Source organism: Tamandua tetradactyla, chromosome 2 (genome assembly GCF_023851605.1).
Source record: "Tamandua tetradactyla isolate mTamTet1 chromosome 2, mTamTet1.pri, whole genome shotgun sequence".
NCBI lineage: Eukaryota > Metazoa > Chordata > Mammalia > Pilosa > Myrmecophagidae > Tamandua > Tamandua tetradactyla.
The window spans coordinates 126,968,017-126,993,599 of NC_135328.1; the positions used below are offsets into that span (position 1 = coordinate 126,968,017).

A 25,583-nucleotide genomic window follows, 5' to 3' on the forward strand; every position below is an offset into this window, starting at 1 on the left:
TAACTTTATGAATTTAAGTGTATCACTTTGTGCCTTTGTGTGTATCACTTTAAGAATTTATATACTCTCAAAAATATGTAAAAAGCATGCTTTCTGAAAAGCGGTGAAACAAAATGTCTGCTGTGTCTGCAGGTCCATGGCTCCTGCACTTCAGACAAAATAAATCAGTTAAGGGACAGACAGTAACTCCCACCCTGCAAGTTCAGTTCCTTTATTTTGCCATAGTTTATAGCCATTTCCCATAATAACACCCATCTTGCTTATTAGCCTATGTAATCTGGGGACAAAGAATGTTCAGGACTCAGACATTGGACAGGAGTCCTCTGAGTCTGCCATGGCAATGAAAGATTTGTCCACTTCTCAGAAGCTCCAGTGCTTTCTTGCACAGTGTTGAGAGCTTCACTACTTCATTTCTGGTGCATTGGCCAGAAAACTCCATACTTTAAGGAAGAGACATCCTTGTGTTCCTTGCCCATCTCTGGGAAGGCCTGACCTGCAGATCAATATCTATCATCCTCAGGCACCCCCAGAATCTTTTCTTCTGGTTTGTGATCATCTAACTATAATGGGGCACCAGATTCCCTGAACTTGGGAAGGAACTCGGCAGCCCTGAGAACTGAACCAGAGCTCTACCTGTCAGACTGGTAAGAATGGTCATTTGCTGATCAGGTATAGGGATTGAACTGTCCTGCCTTTCAGACAGAAGAGGAGGCTGATTTCCTTCTAAACTGGGATGAATACCCTTCAGAGAAGCTGAAGGAGAAACCTTCAGTAGTTAGATACACTCTGATTTTGTGAGGGAGTCATACATAACTTGTCATATTGTCAAATGCCTGGAGTGTGAAAGTGTGTGAATAAGTCATGGCTCTGACCTGAGACTTTGGCAAAGTTTGCATCCCAATCTATAGGTCCATTGGTTTTCATTACAGCTCACATGATGGTGCTCTCAATTAAAAAGAAAGAGAGCCTGAGTTGGGGGTTTTTACTAACCCACCTTATGCCAAGAGAACCCTAAATTCTCCATCACTAGAAGTGGTCAGAGATGGATGAAGCAGTTGTCATCTTGCTTATTTGTTTAATTGTTATCCAGTGCCCTGGGAGGATCACTATAGGTGGCCCTGAAAGCAAAACTCCTTAGCTTGCCTCATAAAGAATTTTAGGAAAGTATTTACTGCAGACTATGGAGTGAAGCTCAAGCCCAAGAGTTGCACAAATTTTGCCAATTGGACTGGCCCACTTTTGGAGTTGGATGGCTCTCCAAGGGGTCATTTGACCCCACTCTGATCTGAGCCATCTGGCAAGTTGTCACAGAACAACCTGGCCACCATGATCAATTTCTGTACATTGACTTCTGGTTCTAAATTGTTCAAAATTCACCACCATGGCTAAAAGCTTGCATTGAAAGCCATGCAAGGGCAGGTCACAGTGGCTCAGCAGGCAGAGCTCTTGCCTGCCATGCCAGAGACCTGGCTTCATTTCCCAGTGCCTACCCATGCAATAAAAGAAAACAGAAAAACCATGCAGAAGTCCTGGTTGTCCATACAAACCTGGGCATTCCACTACTTGGAGCAGTTGCCACAAAGCAATTATGCCACAAACCATAAACTTCCAACCCCAGAAGGCTCCCTGCTTCTGAGAGGAAAAAAAAAACCCAGCCATGTAGATAAAGGAACAAAACAGCAGCTCTCCCCACTGCCAACAGACTCTTTACCCCCACCTTCCTAAGTCTCAACCCCATAAAAAACCTCCAGTCCTCATGACTGTAGAAGCCCTAACCTCAACCTTGAGCACTGGCTATAGTTCTGGAGGCACTGTCAGCTCTTCTGATGCCCTCTACTGGGAACTCCATCTCATCAGGGAATCTAGTCAGCTCTCCACAGTCACTTCTCATCTCTCCTTGTCCCAGCCCACCCAAATTCTGTTCAGAGATCTGGTAGACCTGGAACTTTTGATCCCAAGCTGGAAGAACTTGCAGCACTCCAGGGCTCTGCAACTGCCCCTACAAGAAGCCTAAGCACCAGCTTACTATGATCTAGATGGCCAAGTGCAGGGAGATCAACCAATATTTGTCTATCAGCCTTTTTCAAACACTGGCCTCATAAACTGGAAAAAACACACTCTCTTCTATACTGAGAAGCCTCAGGCTATGATCGACCTACTCCAGTCAATTATACACACCCTTCGGTTGATGTGACAAGACTGTTGTCAGTTCTGCATCATCCTCTTCAAGACAGAAGAGAACATATGAATTTCACAAGCTGCCCTGAAGTGGTTAGAGGAAAATGCTCCTGAAGGGGCAATGAATGTAGCCTGAAATGCCCAAAACTGTTTCCCAGATGCTGACACACAGTAGGACCCAAACACTGAGGCAGAAATAGTTTAAATCTCTACCAAGATGTGCTCATTCCAGGCATGAAAAAGGGGTCCAGTAAAACAATAAATATGTCAAAACCACTGAAGTCTAGATGAAGACCCTAGACAGTTCCACGAGCGCCTCTGTGAAGCATTTAGACTGCATGCTCCTTTTTACCCTGAGGCACCAGAAAACCAGAAACTTGTTAATGCTATATTTGTTCAGCAAGCCCAACCTGACATCTGGAGAAAGGTGCAGAAATTAGAAGGTTTTTTAGAACGAATATATCCTAACTCCTTGAAGAAGCTACAAAAGTCTACATGAATCAAGAACAGTAGACATGGAGAAAAGTAGACCACCAACTAAAGAAAAAAAAGCAGACATGCTTGCTGTGGCAGTCACCCAGGGCACAGGAATCCCCCATTGTCAAAACCCAGAACCTTCAAATGATCAGGGCCAGGGGATCAAGCACTCACTTCGTGGGGGCTGCCCAGAGAATGTAGGAGAGCAGCTCCACTGAGAAGAAACCAGTGTGATTACTGTAAAGGGGAGGGACATTGGAAAGCAGAATACCCCAACAAAAGATGGGAAAGAGTTAACAGACACCCCACTAGCTATGAAAAACCCAGAACTACGGATTTCATAGCTCTAACAGGACTTGAGGACAATTCAGACTGAAACAGACTGGGCCCCTTCACACTTGGCCTTGGGGAGCCCATAGTTACAATGATGGCAGGGAGCCAAATGATGGACTTTGTGGTAGATACAGGCACAAGAGGAGCCTATTATGCAAGAAGTTGAGCCATAACTAACAGGAAAGACACCATGATTGGGGCCACTGACATCTCAGCTAAACATCCCTTCTTAATAGCCCACAAGTATCTCCTGGGATCCTATGAAGTTTCTCATCAATTTCTTTACCTTTCTAACTTCCCAGTATACCTCCTGGGCCGAGATCTCCTGACAAATATCCAGACCCAAAGAAGTTTCAATGCAGAAGGGGAATGTCTCCTGACACTAAAGGACCCAGAGAAAAAAATCATGGTGACCCTGACAGCCCCTCATATGGAAGAATGGCACCTTTTTATTGCAAAAGAAAAATAAAACCAGCCAGACCATCCATAGTTGCCAGGAGTTGATCCTTCTATTTGGGCAGAAAACAGTCTACCAGGGCTGGCAACAAATGCCACTGTGGTAGTCGGGGAACTCCACCTGGGAGTTGCCCCAGTGCATCTTAAAGAATATCCAGTCCCCCAAGAAACTCAGGTGGGAATTCAGGCACACATCAACAACCTGCCAGTCCCTCAAGGAACACTCCTACATCACTGATACAAAAACCCAGCACCAATGATTACCACCCCATTCAAGACTTGTGGGTCATCAACAAAGTGACTGTTACCTTACATCGCATAGTGCCAAACCAATATACTCTCTTAAGCATAATTCTTGCAACAGAATCATTCTTCTTCTGCCTTAACCTGAAAGATGCCTTCTGTGTTTATCTGGCACCTGTCAACCAATCCACTTTTACCTTCAAATGAGAACATCTATACACTGGAAGAAAACAATTCACCTTGACATGCCTGTCTCAAGGGTTACAGAATTTTCTTATTATCTTTAGCCATACCCTAGGGAAAGACTTTCAGGAATTCCATGACAAAAAGTATAATCAGAAAACAAAGTGAAAAAAAAAGTAAAAGAAAATATAAAAATAAATAAAAGAAAAAAGTATGATAGTGTTTTGCTCCAATATGTGAATTATTTACTTTTAGCCAGCACAACCTCACAAGACTGTCTAAAAGGTACAAAGGCACTCTGACACACCTAAATCAAATAGGCTATGAGGTCCCTAGGAAAAAGGCCCAGAATTGCAAGAAACAAGTAAACTTCCCTAGATTAAAATCTCCAAAGACACCTGACAACCAGGAGTTGAAACAAAGCAAGCCTTTTATCAGATTCCTACACCCACATCTCAGTGACAAGTGTGTGAGTTCCTAGGGGCCACAGGATTCTGGCAATCTGGATCCCCAAATTCACTGCAGCTGCTAAGCCCCTGTGTGAGCATATGTGAGAAGCTTAAAATTCACCTCAGCCCTGGGGATTTGAACAACCAGGAGCCTTTGAAACACTAAAAAAGGAACTCACTCAAGCCCCAGCCTTGGGTCTCCTGGACATTGACAAACCTTTTACCCCATATGTGTGTGAAGGACAGGGAACAAACCACAGAGGTCCTCATTTAGAAACTTGGCTCTTGGGGTCACCCGGTAGCTTACTTCTTTCAAAGCTTTGACTTGGTAGCCAAAGGATGGTCTTCCTATCTACAGGCCATAGCCACCACTGTCCTTCTAATCTATGATGCTGATAAGTTAACCTTTGGTTAGCAACTAACCCTTTGCATCCTGCACCAAATCAAGGCTGTTCTCCAGCAAAAGGGACATCGTTGGCTTTCCACCTCCCAGCTGCTGAAATATCAGACCTTCTATGTGACAACCCAAAAATTCAGGTTGAGGTGGTATGCAGCCTAAACCCAATTACTCTCCTGCTGATGGAGAAGGCCTGCCCAAGCATGAATGTATAGAAAACTTAGAAGTGTTCTCCACCAGACTAGATTTAAAGGACCAAACTTTCTCCTTTCCTAATGCAGAATACTACGTGGATGGCAGTAATTTTGTAGACAAAATGCAGAAAGCAGGATATGCAGTGGTGACCCTGGACCCAATTGTGGAATTTGAGCACCTCCTGGTAGGCACCTCAGCTCAAAAAGCTGAATTCATAGCAATCACCAGAACCCTGCTAATAGGAACAGATTCCATTGTCAACATCTATACAGACTCGGGGCATGCCTTCAACATTGTTCTGGTGCATGGGGCCCTATACAAAGAAAGAGGACTGATCAGTGTCAGGGGAAATGAGATAAAGCACAACCTGAAGATCCTGGTCTTCCTGGAAGCAGTATGGGCTCCCAAAAAGTTTGCCATCATCCACTGCCCCAGGCATCAGTCAGGAAGCATAACAGTATTCTAAGGGAACCATCTGACTGATAAAGAAGCCAAGGCAGCAGCCTTAAGGAGGAGCCGACTCTTTCATAACAGCAGCACTTCTAAAGAACCTATAAGTGGCATACAAACAAAATATTCTGAGACTGAATGTACCTGGATGAGCCAAGAAGACAGTGCCCTCTTACCATATCAGTGGTGGAAATTCAAGGATGGTTGATTAGCAATCCCAGAAGCAGAGGGCCCAGCAGTGGTTTTGAAAGTTTATGAAAATAGTAATTATGGAAAAACAGCCCTGGAGCAATTTCTTCACACTACTATTACATTCCTTGACTGTACCAACTTGCCCTAGCAGTTTGTGCTAAATGCATAACTTGTGCTCAAAATAACCCTTGACAAGGGCCAAACCCACCACCCCAGGAATTCAAGTTATGGGACAAATGCCATTAGACAACATCCAAGTAGACTTCATAGAGCTTCCCTGGACAAGGGGATACCAGTACTTACTGGTACAAGTCTGTACATTCTCAAGATGGGTGGAAGCTATCCCAACTCACTCAGAAAAACCCAGGAAGTAGTTCAGTTCTTGTGCAAAGAAATCATTCTGAAGTATGGCCAGCTGAGCTCCCTGGTCTCTGACAATGGACCGGAATTTGTGGCCCAAATCATAAAAAATCTCAGCAAAACCCTCCCATAAAGTGGAATCTCCACACAGCCTATAGGCTACAAAGTTCAGGAAAGGTGGAGTGAATGAACTGCACCCTGAAATTACATCCGAAGAAGCTCTGTCAAGCTAAAATGGACTGATGTTCTCCCCACAGCCTTGTTAAGAGTAAGATGCAGTCCCATAAAACAAACCAGATTTTCCCCTTTGAGGTATTGTTTAGACAGCCTCCACTAATTATAAAAAAGCTCCAAGGATATATTACACAATTCAGAGAAATTAACTCTAAGAGAGCAACTCCAGGGCCTGAGCTCCACGCTGTCTCAGTTGCACAGCTGGGTAAATAAAGGATTCCCACTTCAATTAACACCCTCTGTGCACTCATTTACTTCAGGATCATTAGTCTGGGTAAAAGATTGGAAAAATCAGGCAACACCCACTTGGTTAGTGTCATATATAGTCCTTCTTTCTACCCTTACAGCTGTCGAGGTTGCTGAGATCACCTTCTGGATCCACCACTCCTGACTGAAACCTGGAAATGGCTCAACTCCATCTTGAAAGTTCCAAACTAATGCAGAGAACCCACTGTGTCTGATTCTGTGTAAGAAACCTACCTGCCCTGGCCCAGCCACCCTGGAGCTGGTTCACCTACAAACAGCTGAAGCCTGAGGAAATATCCAAGCCTTGCTTCAGTCAGTCTGGAAGCTGATTGATTTATGCATGGCTGAAGCTTGAGGAGTCACCACATGGGCACCCAGCTCTGCTGGGTCTGTGGTCTAATTTTCTTTATCATACTTTCTGTGTTTGTTTTTCACCTGGCTATGCTAGCTGTCCTAGAAGTAGGCCGCCTGCAATTCTTTCTAGAAACTAATTTTACTTTAATTTGGTGGCATTATCCATATCCAGGTAACTTCTCCTTTCCTATATAAATTGCAAAATTCTATTGTTGTCCCCAATTTACATGTTAAACCACATCACTCAGCTCCAGACAGTAGTAGAACTAATCACAAATGAAACCGCCTGTGCATTAAATCTGTTTGCGCAGCAATAAACCAAATTTAAAACAGCCATCTTTCAAAACCGACTGGCTCTTAACTACCTGTTAGCAATGAAAAGTGGAGTATGTGAAAAGTTCAACCTTTCCAACTGTTGCCTGCAGTTAAATGACCGAGGAAAGGTAATAGAGGAAAGCACAAATGACATAAAAACCCTAGTCCATGTCACAGTTCAAACCCAAAGACTGGTACCCCAAAAACCTGTTCAGGGAATGGTTCTCAACCTTTGGAAGGTTCAAGACTCAGATTTTAGGTATTTTAGTGTTGCTTAGTATATATCTTATCCTCCCCTGCCTCTTACCTTCTTTACTAAAAAGTATAAATCAAACTATGGAGATCTTAGTGATATGTGACAAAGGTCATGAATTCTTCTGCCTGACACACTCAATAACCAATTCTTAGGGCACTGGGGTTTCAAAGAAAGAAAGTGTTTAGTACCACACACGTAGTAAGAGACCAGACAGCTTATTGGCACCAAAATCTGTTTCCCTGAACAAAGAAAATATTTTAAGGTCTCTAGCACAGGGAAATAAGGTAATTTACAAAAAATTAGTGTTCATAGTAAGTTCAAAGGTGAGAAAAAAACATTGTTAACATATTGACATAAGTTAAAAGGAGCTATCTATTCTTCAGTGGCAGACCCTTGTGGTGCTAAATGGCAGAGAATGTTGTTAGCATAGGTTAAGATAACAAAGCAGAACTATCTATCTTTCTATGGCAGAGCCCAGCAGATATAATTTAAAGTTGTAAGGGACTGCTAGTTAATTGCTGTTTTCTTTAGCACCTGAGGCTTGTTAGAGAATGGAGACAGGGGGTGTTCTGGTTCTTACAGCTACTTGGGCACCAGGTGAAAAATAAGGGCTTTTTTTTCACCACCCCCTCCCTCAAAACAACTATAGTCCAGGGCTTCTTGTTTCTTTCCTTTGTCTGTTCCAAAATCCCAAAAGCAAAAAAGAGTGATTGCTTCGGCAGCACATATAGTAAAATTGGAATGATACAGAGAAGATTAGCATGGCCCTTGCGCAAGGATGACACGCAAATTCGTGAAGCATTCCATATTAAAAAAAAAAGCAAAAAAGAACATTTATATAATAATTCAGTAATTAAAATTACCCTGTAACTCCTAATTTCTCAATTACGTTAATAAATGAAAAACTCCCTCCCACCTACTTCATCTCAGAGGCCTGCACCCCTCGAACTATCACAATTGTGCATTAGTCCCCACAATCAAAAATGGTGCTATACCTATAGAATAAAATGTGATAAATAATATCATCAAAAGGGGGGAATGAGATAGTTCATAAATTTAACCTCAATATTATTACTGCATAACTTTATGAATTTATATGTATCACTTTGTACATTCATGTGTATCACTTTGTGCATTTGTGTGTGTCACTTTATGAGGTTATGTGCTCTCAAAAATATGTAAAAAGCATGCTTTCTAAAAGGTGGTGAAACAAAAAGTCTGTTGTGTCTATAGGTCAAGGGCTGCTTGCATTTCAGACAAGAGAAATCAGCTAAGGGCCAGTTAGTAACTCCTGCCCTGAAAAGTTCTGTTTCTGTACTTTTCCAGAGTTCATAGCCTATTCCCACAGTAACTCCTGCCCTGCTTGCTAGCCTACATAATCTGGAGACAAGGAATGTTTGGGACTCAGACATTGGACAGGAGTCCTCTGAGTCTGCTGTGGCAATAAAAGCTTTGCCCACTTCTTAGGGGTTCCAGTGCTTTCTTGTGCAGTGTTCAGAATTTACTCCTACAGTAAGAGTTTGATGAACTTAGCAGTGAAGCATAATGAGTCATGGCTATTCTTTGTGGGAAAGATATTTATTTATTTAGACTAATTTGATCTTTTTTTTTGCTGTAGTTATATTTTGATATTCTATTTCTTCTGGAGTGATTTCTGGTAGTTTGTGTCTTTCTAGGAATTTTGACAGTCATCTAGAGGAGCAAATTTGTTGACATATATTTGTTCATAGTATTCACTTGAAATTTATTTCTGTATGTTCATCTATTTCTGTATGTTCCGCCATGACGTCCTCTCTTTCTCAAAATTGATTTTAAAAATCTTCTGTGGCAGTAATTGATCATGACAGAGTCTTCTCAGTCTGTCACTCCTACAATAGAGCTTCTACCCTATGAGTGGAGTTTTGGATGAAGGAAGAGGCTCTGATCTTCTCATCCAGTACTTCCTAGAATAAAGTGACATTAACTTACATGTGTAAAGATGAAAATATGATGATCTTCCTCTACAAGGTTTAAACCATTATCCCAGAATGGGAGTTGGGGGTGGGGTGAGGTGGGTAGAAACCATTGTATTCTTCAATATGGAAGCCAATTAGATTTCCCAGAATATTGTTTATAAAATAGGGCTAGAGAGTTGAAGGAGTAGGATGTGACTCAAATACTACTGACTCTTAATATTCTTACTAAGATTTTATAGACTTTTTCAAAAGTGTCTTTCCAATTTCTGTACACCTTTAGGAGAATTTCCAGAGACTTTTTATGACCATGTTTCCTATAGCCTATGTATGGATGTATATTATCAAGTTGAAAAGCCTGCTTCTATTCCTAGTTTCTTCAGACATTTTATAATTTGATTTATAATTTGTATTTGATTTTGTCAAGTGCATATTCTGTATCTGCTGAGATGATTATGGATTTTTTTCTGCCCCTAACTCCATTAAGATCACATGTTACATTGACTGTCTTATGTTGAATGAAATTTCTAAATCTGGGATAAATTTCAGCTAGTTATTGTGTATAAGTCCTTTTGATATGTGTTGGGATTGGATCATAATATTCTCATTGAGTTTTGTTTGTATTCATCAGGCATATTTATCTGCAGTTTTCTATTTCTGTCTTATCTTGTCTAATTTTGGTTCCAGAATTACATTGGTCTCATAATGACTTGTGATCTTTTTACCAACACTTGTTTTTTTTTTCGGAAGAGTTTGTGATGATTGTTATTTGTTTCTAAATATTTGGTAGAATTCCCCACTGAAGCCATATAGACTTTGGTATTTTTTTTCTCTGTGGGTATATTTTTAATAAATAATTCAGTTATCTTATGTGTTATAAGTTTATGAAGTTATTCAATTTTATGCATATTCTTGAGTAATTTTAGTGTATACAGAACATTCTCTGTCTAAGCTGTCTACTAGGTTATTATAAAGTTGTTCATGTCATTCTTTTATACTCGTCCTTTATTTGTGTAAGGTTGATCACAATGTACATAGAAATAGAGGTTTAAATTATTGCATTTAAATTATTGTTTTAAATATTTACCTTTAATCATTTAAAATGGAAATTATATATTTCACTGTATTTTATAATTTCCTATGTCATTCAATTTACCAGGGCTCTAACTCTTTTTTGTGAATTTGAGTTATATTCTAGTATCACTCCCTTTCAACTTAAAGGATTTCATCTACTATTTCTCCTGTGGTGGGGCTTCTAGCCACAAACACTCTCAATAATTTTGATCTAAGAATGCCTTAAATTGTTTTTGTGTGTGTATACTGTATGACAGGGTCACATTTAATTATTTTCCCAAGTGAGTATAGTGTTATCACAGTACTGTTTACTGAATTGTTTGTTTGTTTTTTTTTAGAAAGAGCATGGACCAGAAATTGAATCTGGGTCTTATTTTGCCTTTAATTTTGAAAGATAGTTTCATTGGGTTTAGAATTATTGTTTCACAAACTTTTTCTCCTTTTTCAGTAACTTGAATGTCTTAGCCTATTAAATTCTGGACTATTTCTGATGAGAAACCCATTAATTTTTTCTCATTTTAAAGTATTTCTATATTTGTATTTGGTATACAACATTTAAATATGAGACATCTCTCTGGCATTCATTGTTATGTGTAGCTTCATGGTTTTTTTTAATAAAACATGGGAAATTTTGGTGATTTTTTTTTCCTTTAAATATATTTTCTGTTGCTTTCTCTTTTTTCTCTATTCTGGGATTCTCAATGCATGTATTTTACTAAGCTATATATTATTCCACTGATTTCTGAGCCTATTTAATTTTATTTTTGATTTTTGTGCTTTGTACTCTTAAGATCATGTCAGCTCTATGGTTCTATTTTCAAGTTTGTTAATTCTTTCTGCTACCAGTTCTAATCTACTGTTGATAACTTACAGTGAAATTTTTATGTGTTTGGTATATTTTATATCTGAAATTTGCCTCTTTTAAAACAATTTTTATATATTTATTGTTCTCTATTTGAAGACATAATCATTCTTTCTTAAGATTATTTAAATCTTGTTTAGTTATTGGGAATATTTAAAATATTGACTGTTAAAAATCTTTCCTTGCTAAGACCAACAAGTGGCTTCCCTCAGATACAGTTTGTATGTGATCTGTTTGGTTTTGTTGTTGCCATTGTTGATTTTTGTCTATATGCATGTCACATTTTCCTTGTTTCTTACTTGCCTCAAAAATTTTAGTTAAAAATTAATATTTTAGATGATATATTTTGGTGACTCTGGTGTTTATTTCCCTCTATAGTTGGTTGATATTACTATTTATGTGCTTGTTTGGTGACCTGCACTTACTAATTCTGAATACCTTGATTCTTTTACTCTGTGGAGACATTTATGTCTCTTCCTTGTGTTTATTTATTTTTTCTTTTTATTTTTAAGACTTACTAACAATTAGCCTTGAATCAGCATAGTTTACTGATCAGTCAGTGACTGGCCATATGTGCCTAAACATCTTGATGATAGTAAACCTTCTCTTCCTTTTGATGGACCTGTGTTTGACTTGGGGGAGGCATTCACTACATGACTTGCTGAATTTTATTTTCTACATTCATATTCAACCAAGGACAAATGACTGGCTGACACTCTTGCTGGTGCTTCCTGGATGTATGTACAGTCTGATACATATGAAGAGTGTCTCAGGCACCAGGGGTGAAAGGGACATTGTCACAGCACTATTTAACTTTCTCATTACCCAGAACTTTTCATTAAATTCCTGTCTGGTTTCTTCCAAATCTCATAGAGACATTAGGCTAGCTGTAATACAGGTCTTCCCTGATTAATTGTAACTGATATTGCTATTAATTATTTACCCTTTCCTCATTCATGGAATTCCCCATGCTCTGCTAAAAATAAATCAAGACTCTTCCAACAGTGAGAATGCAGATGCCAATCCTCATTGTCCATAATGTGATAGGTCTTCTTCTCCATGTCATCAAGTTGGGGAGGAAGTATACTCAGGTTAAAGTGTGACTGATCCCCACTGTTCTTGTTGAGGTTAACTTCATTTTCACAAATAAACATTTCACAATTTTTTTGCATGTCTTTGGTCAATTTCCTGATTTTTGTTTACTGTGCTTGACAATTTTTTCCAGATTTATCACTTGCTAAACTGCTCATCCTGCCACTCCAGAAGCCTGAGCAATTGACTTTCTTTTTTTTGCATGGGTGGGCACCAGGAATTGAACCTGGGTCTCTGGCATAGCAGCTGAGAACTCTGCCTCTGAGTCACCATGGCCCACCCTGAGCAATTGACTTTGACAGAGTTGGAAATACTTCTCAGTGAAAAAATTCTGGTGAGTAGAGTTATATAGTACAGAAAAATGCATTATCTTAGTATTAATCCTATTCCTATAGGTGTAGGCCCATTTGTAAATAGTTACTTTTGCAGATATTATTTTTATTTAAAGCATCGCATACTGAATCGGGATGGGTTTTCCTACTACTGTAGAACTTATAGGGAAAAAACTTTGAGGTGAACTAGAGGCCAGATGTCAGTGGAATGCAGAAAAGAGAAAACATCTCCATGTGATGCATGACAGTGATACAAGCCAAGGAAGCCCAGGGGTTTGCCAGAATCCAGGCCCATACTTCTACAGATCATGGAGAGAAAACACTGCCTTGCTGATGTCTGGATTTTGGACTTCCAATAATTTCAAAACCATGACCTAATTCCTATTGTTTAATCCATTGTATGGTATTTATCATATAAGGCAGGACACTAAGTCTGAAAGGATTGTATTTTTAACAAATAATGCTGAACAACTAAACATCCATATGCAAAAATTTAACCTAAATCTACCACTCATGCTTTATACATAAATTAACTCAAATGGATCATAGATCTAAATATATGAGGTGAAACTATATACATTTAGAAGAAAACATAGGAGAAACTTTTGTGAACTGTGGTTAGACAATAAGCTTCTAGATTACTTACTAAAATCAAAATCCACCAAAGAAAATATTAGCAGGTTAGATTTATCAAAATTAAAATATTTTGCTCTGACAAATACGTTGTTAAGGTAATGCAAAATCAAGATACACATTGGGGGAACATATTCACATCACATAACCAACATAGTAAATATATAGAGAATATAAAAAGAAACTTGAAAACTCAACACTACAGGAAGAAACAACCTAATTAATGAATTGAAAATAAAGTTGAATGGATATTTTACTAAAGATGCTGTACAGAAGGCAAATATATAATCACAAGAAAAATGCTCAGCATCAACAGCTATTATGAAAATGAAGATTAAAAACAAAATGAGATCATGCTACATAAGTGTTTAATGGCTAAAGTTTTTAAAAATAAAAAATAATAGGTATCAAAATTGGTGAATAGTAATAGAATCACCACATGATGATAACTTTGCATGATCATTGTGTGATTCAATGTTTCTAATATATTCATCCATTTATCTATGCATTAATTGCTATACATGTATGAACATATTTCTATTTCCTATAGACTCAAAATCTCCTCTAGTGAATTTTGTGATCGCATGTCCACGTATATGTTGCAGGTTACACATAATGAAAAATTCTACTATAAATAGATTATTTATTATTATAAAATTTATTATAAATCTATTATAATCTCTAGAACAACAAGAAACACAATTAATCTGATGTAGATTTTTGTCTCTAAGCTGGATTCAGGACTAATTGAGCTTTAACTTTTGAAGATTCAGGCACATTCTGTACAGGAAAGTAATTGCACAAATTCATAGTTAAATTGCCATTAGTTAAAACCATTAGTTTTCACTAATATTCATTATGCTCATTTAATGATATAGAAAGTCTTAGCTGGTCACATGACTAGAGTTATTTTCTAGACTGTTCTTCAGTTCTGTTTGGTTTTGTGATTAAATTTAGATGATGAATCATGACTGGAAGTTCTGCATGATATTTTCAATTTCTACAACTAAAAATAATAAATAAGTGCTTTTCTTCGTCTAACTCAACTGGAATTCCCTACCCCATTTTCTGTTGTCTGGGAAATGATAAATAAATAGCTGGCCAGTTTTGATGTACAGGTAAAAGATTCATATTGAGGATGACATCACTTAAAGATTTAGACCTCCCTCTACTGCATTTTTCATAGAAAAGAAACTTCTATTTAACTTGAGACTTTACTTTTCCATCTTTTATAGAACATCATAGTTTAAATCCTATGTAATTATAAATTTCTGATGTTCCCAATGCTCCTATTTCTCAATAATCCCAGAAAATAAATTATTCCTACAATAGCTGATCCTTGTCTAACATTTACTTGAAATGGTCTAGAAAACAAGTGAAGTGTTTTGTAAAAATAATGATGATTAAAACAAGTATTGCATCTCTGGGTGTAGAAACTATAAGTAACTCCTTAAGTTTGTATGAAATAGATGGAAAGATGCAAACTGCTAAAAGAAATAAAACAAAATAAGAGATTCTATGGTTAAGAGTTTTCAAATGGACTTAAGAGATCATCTGGGAGGTCTACTCTTGCGCAGGTCACAGCCAGATATCACAAACTGCCACAATGTGAAAAACCCCAAAGAACAATGTTACTGAAAACCTTAAGGGTATCTGAACACCACAAACAAACCACAAGATAAAGAACAGAGTTAACCATCTATTCTGAAGGACAACTCTAATATGTTATATAAAATCCAACAGCAAACAAATGGTTTAATCTTTTCCTTTAAAAACTTTTGCCTGGAAAAACCAACTAAGGACACTTTTTGGGTTGTTACCTGAAAATGTGCTCCCTGAATTGCAATTTCTAAGACCCCAAATAAATGCCTTGCAGCTTAGTTTGTTATTTCTCTGTTGACAAAATTCTTGGTTCATAGTTCTTCTCCATCTCCCTGGTTTCAACAATAGAAATAACTTCAAATAAAAGGAAAAAGTATGGCCATCTCACCAAAACAAAGGTGACTATGAAGAACTACACAAAAAGAATGACAAGAGGAAATTGTTAGTATCTGCATAGGATATCTAATAGACAAAGTGAATTTCAACTCCTTTTTTTTTTGTTTTTCTTAATATACTATTTTTAAGAATCAAATTCTTAGGGAAAGATGTTGCAAGGGTAGTTCAGTGGTAGAGTTCTTGCTTGTCACATGGGAGACCTGGGTTTGATTCCCAGTCCATGCACGCCTCACCCCCCAAAAAACCAACAAAACAAAAAACAAACAAGCAAACATTTAACAAATGTTGCTGCAATAATGGAATATTCACATGGAAAAATAATGAAATGTGACCCCACTGCACAACGTAAAAAAGAGAAAGAGATTCCTTAGAAAAAACTCCCAATTGGCTCAGCTGTGAACACTTATGCACACATTGATTCAGGTAAGAAGTATATCCTTCATACAAAATTCTACCACAGGTTTCCACATTGAGTTTTTACTATCATTAGAATGTCCTAAGGTCTGAACAGGGTAAATATATGGATTGATTTAGTGTGGAAGTGTCCAGAACTTCCCTAGTGTGCCAATGTTCCTTGTGTTTGTATAAGAAGCACTTATGTTAACCTGTGAGTCCCCATATTGTTTGGAAAGGGAACTGTTTAGCATTATAATAATTGCATTAAATGGATCAATTAATGAAATTAACATCGGTCTACTAATATTTTATCAGCAAATTTAAAATTCACTGTATTTTTCGTCTATACCCTTGAATTGACTAAAAGCCTTGTGAGTCCACCACCCTCCAATTACAAATACATCCCTGAGACTTAAAATAGGCATACTTCTTTTCTTAGCTTCTTTTAAAATTAGGACTATTTGCAATTGAAGTGCAATCATTTCTTTATTCTTATAAATATTTGACCATGTGTCTTGTAAGTATTCCACTAATTATACTTTGCTAAAACATAGTTCTAATTTTGCCAGGGCTTATGAAGTATATCTAGAACAACATATAAAACAATTCTTCAAAATGGGACTGGATCCCTAGTGGCAAGAGTCAGATGAAACACATTTGAAGTTAACATCAAGAATTATAGAAAGAAAGACTGAGAAAATATATTAACAGTGACATGGCCAAATATGTTTTTGGTTGTTGCAAACTCTTTGAGTGGCAGGCACAATGACTTAGTTCAATTAGAAATTAACATGGGACAGGAGCATGATCCCCAGGGCAGAGAGTCTTTCTGCTTAAAGACTACTATTGTTCTTACAGAAGAATATATTTTAGAAGATAACATTTCAATAAAGAAATTTTCAAGCATTTTAAAAAAACACTCTTTTCTCATTTTATCTCTGCCTTTTACCTCAATCAATAAAGGTAAGCATGAAATTTACTTCAATACAAACAGGTAAGCCTAAAGTATTTCTGTCCAATGAAAAATTTATTTCTGCCTCTGTATTTTCTAAAGCATGAGCAAAGAATATTCAATTTCAGAAAATAAAACATAAATTGATTAATTTTTATTTCCTATAACCTTTGTAATTTTCTGACTTTCATGATTGTGAGATCAAGTGAGAACAAAGTGAGAAGCACTTAGTAATATAATGGGCCAATATATCAAATATTATTACCATTATAAGGGCTAACATTTATAGAATGAATACATGTTATACATGAATATGTGTTTAACATGTATTAAATTTGAGCAGTATCTCATTAAAATCAAATCGTACCTAACTAATGAGCCTGAGAATGTTGTGCATTATTGAACTGTGTGTGTGTGTGTGTATATATATGTGATATAAAAGAATGTCCTTGTATGTTACATGTCCCATGATAAATGAATCTGAAAATATTAGAGAAACATGACACATTTTTGTTTTTATCATTAGAAAATTCTCAAGAAAACAAAAAAACCTTCTTAACCGCATTTGCCAACTGCCAGTTTAATTTTTATTTCCCATCTTCAAATTGATTTCATAAGCTTGCTTTGAATATAAGGAATACATACATTGCCATTATAGATTCAGTAGCTGATAAGACAATCTTTTGATCAGGAAAAAATTCTTATTTCATTGGGGTGACCAGAAAAAGAAACATGAAGTATTTTAAAAACAAAGATGTCATCATTGGCTGAATTTTCTAGTGATTTTATTAAATTACATAAATGGTAGTTTCTAAAAGTTTCCAGAAATCAGCAAAACTGACTCCAAGTTTTGAGAACATTTTTTGGACATAATTGTGTTTAGAAGGTGAACACAATTTGAGCAGGGTTAGAATAATTACACTTCTTACTTTATAAATGTTTTCATATCAAGAATCTTACTTCATATTCATCCAATTGTTTTTCCCTTTTATAGATAAAAACTGAGGCAATAAAAGGACTTGGGTAGATTATCATTTATTTTTGTATAATTTACTTAAAGATCTGTTGCTGTTGCATTTACTTGCTAATTGTTGTTGACAACAATTAAATTTTCAAATGCCAAACCCTGAATGTACAGAGGGGCACAATGCAGAGAGGGGATCAAAGAATGACAGAAGACCTTACAAAAATAGGATAGTGACTCTGAGAGCAATGTTCTATCATCAAAGGTGGGTACATGATACAAGTCGGTCTAGAAAGATATGAAGATTCATTCAACTAACAGTTTTAAATATCTTACATGTATTAGGTTCTAGATTGAATTATATGAGTGAATAAAACATTGTTAGAATTTTGGAGGATGTTGTGCTAAAAGAAAAGCTTGGGTTTTGTAGTGCTAGAGAATTGAAATTATATCTTAGGAGTGTCACCTTTCTAGCTACTGTTTTCTGACTATCTTTGAAGTTCAGTTACAGCATCTTTAACATTCCCTATAACCAAACTTTCAGTGTAAGAATTTTATAAGATAATGATTGCAGATAGTTTATGTACCTTTAGTACTTTAGTATTTTAGCTTGAAATATTATAGATGGTAAATGAAATTATTATTTGGCTTTATTTCTTTCATCAGAGAAAATCTTCAGGTAGCCCAAGTTTTGCACAGATTGTAACTTTTGTCACATCTGTGTCTACAGATTTTGAAACTGAGCTCTTGTCCATTCTCCACACTTAACATCCTTTGCAAATTTTACAAGTGTGTTTACTTTGTGAGGTAACGCATGCCTTTCAAATTAATCAACACATTATAATGTAGATGTAATCTCCCATATCCTGAAATCAATGAGGTAATGTGCTTATTTGGACAAGATGAATGAAAAGAGTATAATTCCTTTACAAACACAAAATGCACACATGCATTAATAGATGCCTTATTTTATTCAGAAATTGAGGCTAAATTTTGAATTAGAGTGGCCTCTTACACATTGGGAATTATTTGATTCAATTATAATTTTTCAAGAAGTCATAAATATTACAGAACAAATATGAAATACATTGCATAGAAAGTTATATATCATTCTATGAAAAGCTTATACACTACACAGAGAAATAAGAAAAGTGCATAATAAAGGTTGATGATCACACCCCAACACAATCATGTACACAAGGAAAATACTGAATTGCACAGATAAGGTCAGCAGAAAAACATCAACTAATGAGTATGTGTGTGATTTAGGGAACTCTGATAGGTAAGTTGTAGGTGAATATCCCTTTCATAGAATAGGTGTATAATTCAGAATGAAGCATGTTCTGCTTAAAATTGCTTGCCTGAGCATAGATGGAAAGTGAACATAACTCTGACTTATTGAATTCTCCTGGATAGGAATTATGACCATGTTAGAATACCTTTTCTTCCCACTACAAAATCTGAGTGAAATTTATGACTTCTGACTTCACATGGCGTTCATTCAAATGCAAGCAGAGTTTAAAATACTAAATGGCGTATTATAATAACTGGTGGTGAATTCTTCATTATTTTTTTACTGGATTAGTCTATCTAAGAATAATGTTAAAGGCTTTACAGATAGTATAGAAAAGCCACAATACTTTTATTAAAAATATTTTAATGCATCCTCCAAAAAACTATTTACTTGTGCAATAAAATTTTAAGTGATGCTATCAGAAACAATATATAAACAATAAATGTTGTTAAATAATTAACAATAATTAATATTTATTCCAAATAAAGTAATGGATAATTTGTAAATTTGAACATACATTTAGGTTTTGCAATTTCAAGTGTTCAGATAGACAACACAATTTAAACTCACCCCAAACAAGTAAATATAATAACCCTTAGCAGATTAGAAATGGTTCATTTTTCTTATTTACACATAGAACCACTGGCATTTGTAATATTTTCTTGTACAGAGTTGGAAAATTGGAAGGAATTCTATCCTCAGCTTATACATAAGTAAACCAAACCCAATAAAAATGGAATAACTTGTACTTCTGATTAAATCATTCCTACAGATGAAACATGAAAAGAAAAAAGGAGAAGGCAACATTTCCACTGTGATGCAATTTGTACTCCTGGGATTTTCTGACCTTCCAAATCTCCAAGGGTTTCTTTTTGGTGTATTCTCCATGGTTTATGTAATTATTATATTTGGAAATAGCCTCATAGTCATAATAACCAACCTTGATCCTGCACTTAGGAAACCTATGTATTTTTTCCTGGCAAATTTTTCCTCTTCAGAAATCTGTTATGTTTCTGTCACTCTCCCCAGGATCCTGGTGAGCCTTTGGACTCAGGATAGAGGCATTTCTATGCTAAACTGTGCCATCCAAATGTGCTTCCTCCATATGTTGGGAGCCACTGAATGTTTCCTCCTGGCTGTGATGGCCTGTGACCGCTATGTGGCCATTTGTAATCCTCTGCACTATCCTCTAATCATGAACCAAAGGATGTGTACCCAGCTGGCAGTTGGCTCCTGGGTCAGTGGGATTCCTGTCCAAATAGGACAAACATGTCAAATATTCTCTCTGCATTTCTGTGGTTCTAAACTAATTAACCACTTCTACTGTGACATTCCCCCTATTCTCAGGCTGGCTTGTGGGGACACTTCTGCCCATGAGATACCTGTCTATTTGGTAGCTGTGTTGTTTGTTGCAGTCCCTTTTATGTTGATACTTGCATCCTACAGCAAAATCATTTCAACCATTCTGAGATTGCCAACAGCCCAAGGATGTGCTAAAGCCTTCTCCACATGTTCTTCCCATCTTCTGGTTGTTGTTCTATTCTTTGGATCTGCTACCATCACCTACTTGAGACCCAAATCCAACCATTCTGCAAGAACTGACAAATTGCTTTCTCTTTTCTACACCATCCTGACTCCAATGTTTAACCCCATGATATACAGTCTTAGGAACAAGGATGTTATAACAGCACTAAAAAAAATATTAATTAAAAAGTAGAATTACTGAACTTAATTGTTTTTTCCTTTAACTGATTGAATTACAGTTAGCAAATATATATTTAAATCTCCACATTACCCCTTTGACATGATAATCACTTATGTCTTCTGACTTTTTTTAGATATATAACATGACTTGTACTGTGTCTGAATATGTACTTGGAAAAGTAATCTGCCTTCAAAGCTGCAAGTCTAAAAATGCCTACATATATGGAATAGCAATTTACATCATATTTTTCTATTAAATTGATGAACAGACTCCAAGTTTTTATGATTTTTGACTTAAACATCTTAGGAAGAATATAAGATTAGTTGAGCAAATAACTGTAAACCTTCACACTTGTATTTCCCAGTATTCCTTGATTATACAGCACAGAATGGCCAGTAAGTGAATAATGAGTGTTTTTGTATGAATGAATAAATGACTGAGTGGATAAATATTATCCATTTAAATGAATCTTACTATGCCATAATTCAAACACTTGCCAAAATCCAAAGATCTTAAAAAATTGATAAATCCTGGAAGCATATTTATTTAACCTAGTTTACCCCTGGGACTTACTCAAGCCATATCCCTGAAAGAAACTTATCTGGGTTTAGCTCTCTCACTTTTAAGTTCCTGGCAGAACACATGATGTGTGTGGTCCTAAAATAATGTTTTGGGATCACCTCACCTTTTTGATGACTTCATTCCCAACAGATACATTCACAATCCATTTTGGTTGAGTGCTGCTGTGTATAAAACTTTGTCTGTTCTCTTTCCTTCTAAAAAGCCAATTGTATGTAGTCTCCTTAATAATATTGATATCTTTGACTTAAGATTTCTCTAATGAAAATATCTTTGAAAACTCAGAATAGCTATCCATAAGAATTTAGTAGTAATCAGAAATTACAAAAGATCATTTCATCAGAGAATTGCATAGCAACAGAAAGAAGACTCTTGAAATGGAAAAATTATCCAGATTAAACATGCAGGCCTAATCTAATCACATATGCCCTTAAAAGTGAAAGAAAATTTTAAAAAGTATATGTCAGAAAAATGCAATGATAGAAGAAAAATCAAAAGAGAAGAGGCATTGTTATTCATATATTCAAACAATATTCATTGTTTTCTGCTTTTCTCATTTCCATTCAGCAAATTAAGATTTACATTGCTATTAGTAATCTAGTTTCTCAAGATGAGATTCTTTTCATACATATATTTCCTAGTTTTACAAGATAGATTTTTATGTCTCTCACTTCTTTAAAATAATTGCAAGGAAAAATTTATATAGTGGGTTCATCATATCATCAGGGAATCATACACCAAACTTTCAGCTATTCTACTCCTGAACATGTCCTCCATTCTTGAGTCACTTCATGGTTTAAACTGTTTATTGGAGCCTCCAGACAGCAAAAATGAGAAAGTTCCCATTGTTTCTCAATTTTTAACAGACTTTTTAGTAGATTTACTTGTGTTTGTAAGAGTATCTTCAAATATTTCCCATTCTTTAGTGGATTTCTTTATTTTCTGTTAAGTTTTTTACAGTTCTTTATGTAGTCTATATATTACTGTTTCACTGTATATGTGGTTGGTAAATGTAGTTCCCTAGTGTGTAGTTTGTTTTACATTCTCTTTCAGAAAGCAAAAAATTCATTTTTATGAGGTTCAATATATGAAATTTTCTTTTTAAAAGTTTCATTTTAAAAAAAAGTATTGCATTTTTTATGCCAAGATTAAGTATTCTTTCCTTAATCCTAGATCCTGGAGATTTTTTCCTATTCTATTCTAAAAGTGTATACCTTTACATTTTACACTTAAGACTACCATTCCATTTTTTGTTTGTATTTTCCCCTATTATTTACTTTTTCAAGTTTTTATTAATTTTTAATTAAAAAATATATAACAAGCAAACACAAACATTCTTAACATATGATCATGCCATTCTACATATATAATAATTCACAATATCATCACATAGTTGCATATTCATCATCATGATCATTTCTTATAATATTTGTATCAATTCAGAAAAAGAAATAAAAAGACAACAGAAAAAAATTCATGCATACCATTCCCCTTACCCCTCCCTTTCACTGATCACCAGCATTTCAATCTAAGTTTATTTTAACATTTGTTCCCCCTATTATTTATTTTTATTCCATATATCTTACTCATCTGTTAAGGTAGATAAAAGGAGCATCAGACACAAGGTTTTTGTAATCACACAGTCACATTGTGAAAGCTGTATCATTATACAATCATCTTCAAGAAACATGGCTACTGAAACACAGCTCTACATTTTCAGGCAGTTCCCTCCAGCCTCTCCATTACATCTTGACTAACAAGGTGATATCTATTTAATACATAAGAATAACCTCCAAGATAACCTCTCAACTCTGTTTGGAATCTCTCAGCCATTGACACTTTATTTTGTCTCATTTCACTCTTCCCCCTTTTGGTCAAGAAGGTTTTCTCAATCCCTTGATGCTGAGTCTCAGCTCATTCAAGGATTTCTGTCCGATGTTGCCAGGAAGGTCCACACCTCTGGGAGTCATGTCCCATGTAGACAGGGGGAGGGCAGTGAGTTTGCTTGTTGTGTTGGCTGGAGAGAGAGGCCACATCTGAGCAACAAAAGAAGTTCTCTTGGGGGTGACTCTTAGGCCTAATTTTAAGTAGGCTTGACCTATCCTTTATGGGGTTCAGTTTCATATGAACAAACCCCAAGATTGGGGTCTCAGCCTATTGCTTTGGTTGTCTGCACTGTTTGTGAGAATATAAAAATTCAACTTGGGGAAGTTGAATTTTCCCCCTTTCTCACCATTCTCCAAAGGGGACCTTGCAAATTCTTTTTATTTACTGTTTGAATCATTCTGGGATTTATTGGGGCATCACTCTGGACAAACCAACAAAATTTCATGTCCTACTCAACGTTCCATGTAATTATGGTGTTCAACTAAGCTGTCTACATAAGTTATATTAGGTCAAAATATAAATTTTGTACCAAATAAACATTTTTGCTTTAGTCTCACACATAAGTTAAAATTTTAAAATATTAATTACTATCAACTTTCAACACCCTGCAGTAATGACATTCCTATGTTCCTCCTCATGCAAAAGCAAATTTAAAAATTTTTACATTTAGTCACTATCATTATACATTCTAGGCATTTCTAGATTATACCATCTCAGTCTTTATCGTCTATCTTTCTTTCTGATTTCATTTGTGTCCCCAGCCCTCCTCCATCATTCTCACATTCAGCTTCATTCAGTGTTTAAACATAGTTGTATTACAGTTAGTTTTGTGCTATCCATTTCTGAGTTTTTGCAATAAGTCCTGTTGCACAGGCTGTATCCCGTCATCTCCAATTACCCAATATCTTACCCTATTTCTATCTCCTGGTGGTCTCTGTTACCGATGAAATTCTCCAAGTTTATTCACTAGTGTCAATTCATATCAGTGAGACCATACCATATTTGCCCTTTTGTTTCTAGCTAATCTCATTCAGCATAATGTCTTTAAGGTCCATCCATGTTGTTATGTACTTCATAACTATATTCTGTCTTACAGCTCCATAATATTCCATTGTATGTATATACCACAGTTTGTTTAGCCACTCATCTGTTGATGGACATTTTGGCTGTTTCCATCTCTTTGCAATTGTAAATAATGCTGCTATAGACATTGGTGTGTAAATGTCCACTTGCATCCTTGCCCTCATGTCCTCTGAGTAGATACCTAACAATGGTATTGCCAGGTCATATGGCAATTCTATATTAAGCTTTCTGAGGAACTGCCAAACTGCCTTCCACAGCAGTTGTACCATTTGACATTCCCATCAACAATGGATAAGTGTACCTCTTTTCTCTCTACATCCTCTCCAGCACTTGTCATTTTCTGTTTTATTGATAATGGTCATTCTGGTGAGTGTAAGATGATAGTTCATTGGGGTTTTGATTTGCATTTCCCTAATAGCCAGGGAATTTGAGCATCTTTTCGTTTACCTTTTGGCCATTTGTATTTCCTCTTCTGAGAAGTGTCTGTTCCAGTCTTTTGCCCATTTTGTAATTGGGTTGTCTTTTTGTTGTTGAGTTGAACAATCTCTTTACATATTCTAGATACCAGACCTTTATCTGATATATCACTTCCAAATATTATCTCCCATTGTGTAGGTTCTCTTTTTACTTTCTTGATGAAGTTATTTGATGCACAAAAGTGTTTAATTTTTGAGAAGTTCCCATTTGTTCATTTATTTCTTCAAGGCTCGTGCTTTGGGTGTAAGGTCTAGGAAACTGCCTCCTATTATAAGACTTATAAGATATCTCCCTACATTTTCTTCTAACGGTTTTATGGTCTTAGATCAAATGCTTATGTCTTTGATCCATTTCAAGTTAATTTTTGTATAGGGTGAGAGATATGGATCCTCTTTCATTCTCTTGCATATGGATATCCAGTTCTCTAGGCACCATTTATTGGAGAGACTGTTCTGTCCCAGGTGAGTTGGCTTGACTGCCTTATCAAAGATCAGTTGTCCATAGATGAGAGGGTTTATGTCTGAACACTCTATTCTATTCCATTGGTCAGTGTATCTATCTTTATGCCAGTACCATGCCATTTTGGCCACTGTAGCTTAATAATATGCCTTAAAGTCAGATAGTGTGAGGACTCCAGCTTCATTTTTCTTTCTCAGGATATTTGTAGCTTTTGGGGTCACACTGCCCCTCCAGATAAATTTGGTTATTGGTACTCTATTTCTGAGAAGTTAGTTTTTGGGATTTTAATTGGTATTGCATTGAATCTGTAAATCAAATGAATGCTAATTCAAAAGAGGCCATGTGTTCCATATCTGTTGTGGGTGTTTGACAGTACTCTGTCACCTCAAATCCAAAGTTGTTTGCATTAGTAGTTAAGGCATCCTATGGCCAGGCTATAAGTAATTGTTTTCAATGTAATCCTTTCATCATGTCTGCAGGTTCCAGGAAATATATCCAGCTTACTGATGTGGCAGAGGATGACCAG

At 36.3% G+C, this 25,583-nt stretch overlaps 1 protein-coding gene, 1 long non-coding RNA gene and 1 other non-coding gene across 4 annotated transcripts in view; 2 read left to right on the forward strand and 1 right to left on the reverse strand.

Annotated features, from left to right (window-relative positions):
* LOC143673831 (uncharacterized) overlaps positions 1-25,583 on the reverse strand; it is a 213,087-nt gene that overhangs the window by 36,032 nt on the left and 151,472 nt on the right. The window lies entirely within an intron of this gene.
* On the forward strand, positions 8,025-8,131 carry LOC143675172 (U6 spliceosomal RNA). The gene has a single exon (XR_013171416.1). It is a non-coding gene; the product is annotated as a U6 spliceosomal RNA (small nuclear RNA).
* LOC143662042 (olfactory receptor 10AG1-like) lies at positions 16,627-20,584 on the forward strand. 2 transcript variants are annotated; one of them, XM_077135395.1, is made up of 2 exons: positions 16,627-16,651; positions 19,665-20,584. In XM_077135395.1, exons 1-2 carry the CDS (start codon positions 16,627-16,629, stop codon positions 20,582-20,584), a joined length of 945 nt encoding a protein of 314 aa, XP_076991510.1. The 2 variants fall into 2 exon arrangements, with proteins under 2 accessions (XP_076991510.1, XP_076991521.1); XM_077135406.1 differs by lacking the exon at positions 16,627-16,651 and having other exon boundaries at positions 19,622-20,584.

What these genes read in the sequence shown, in the direction of transcription:
- LOC143662042 (XM_077135395.1), top strand. Translation starts at nt 16,627, where the DNA reads ATGAAATTTACTTCAATACAAACAG. An exon ending in ATTTACTTCAATACAAACAG is followed by an intron (nt 16,652 to 19,664) that starts GTAAGCCTAAAG and finishes AGAAAAAAGGAG; the next exon opens with AAGGCAACATTTCCACTGTG.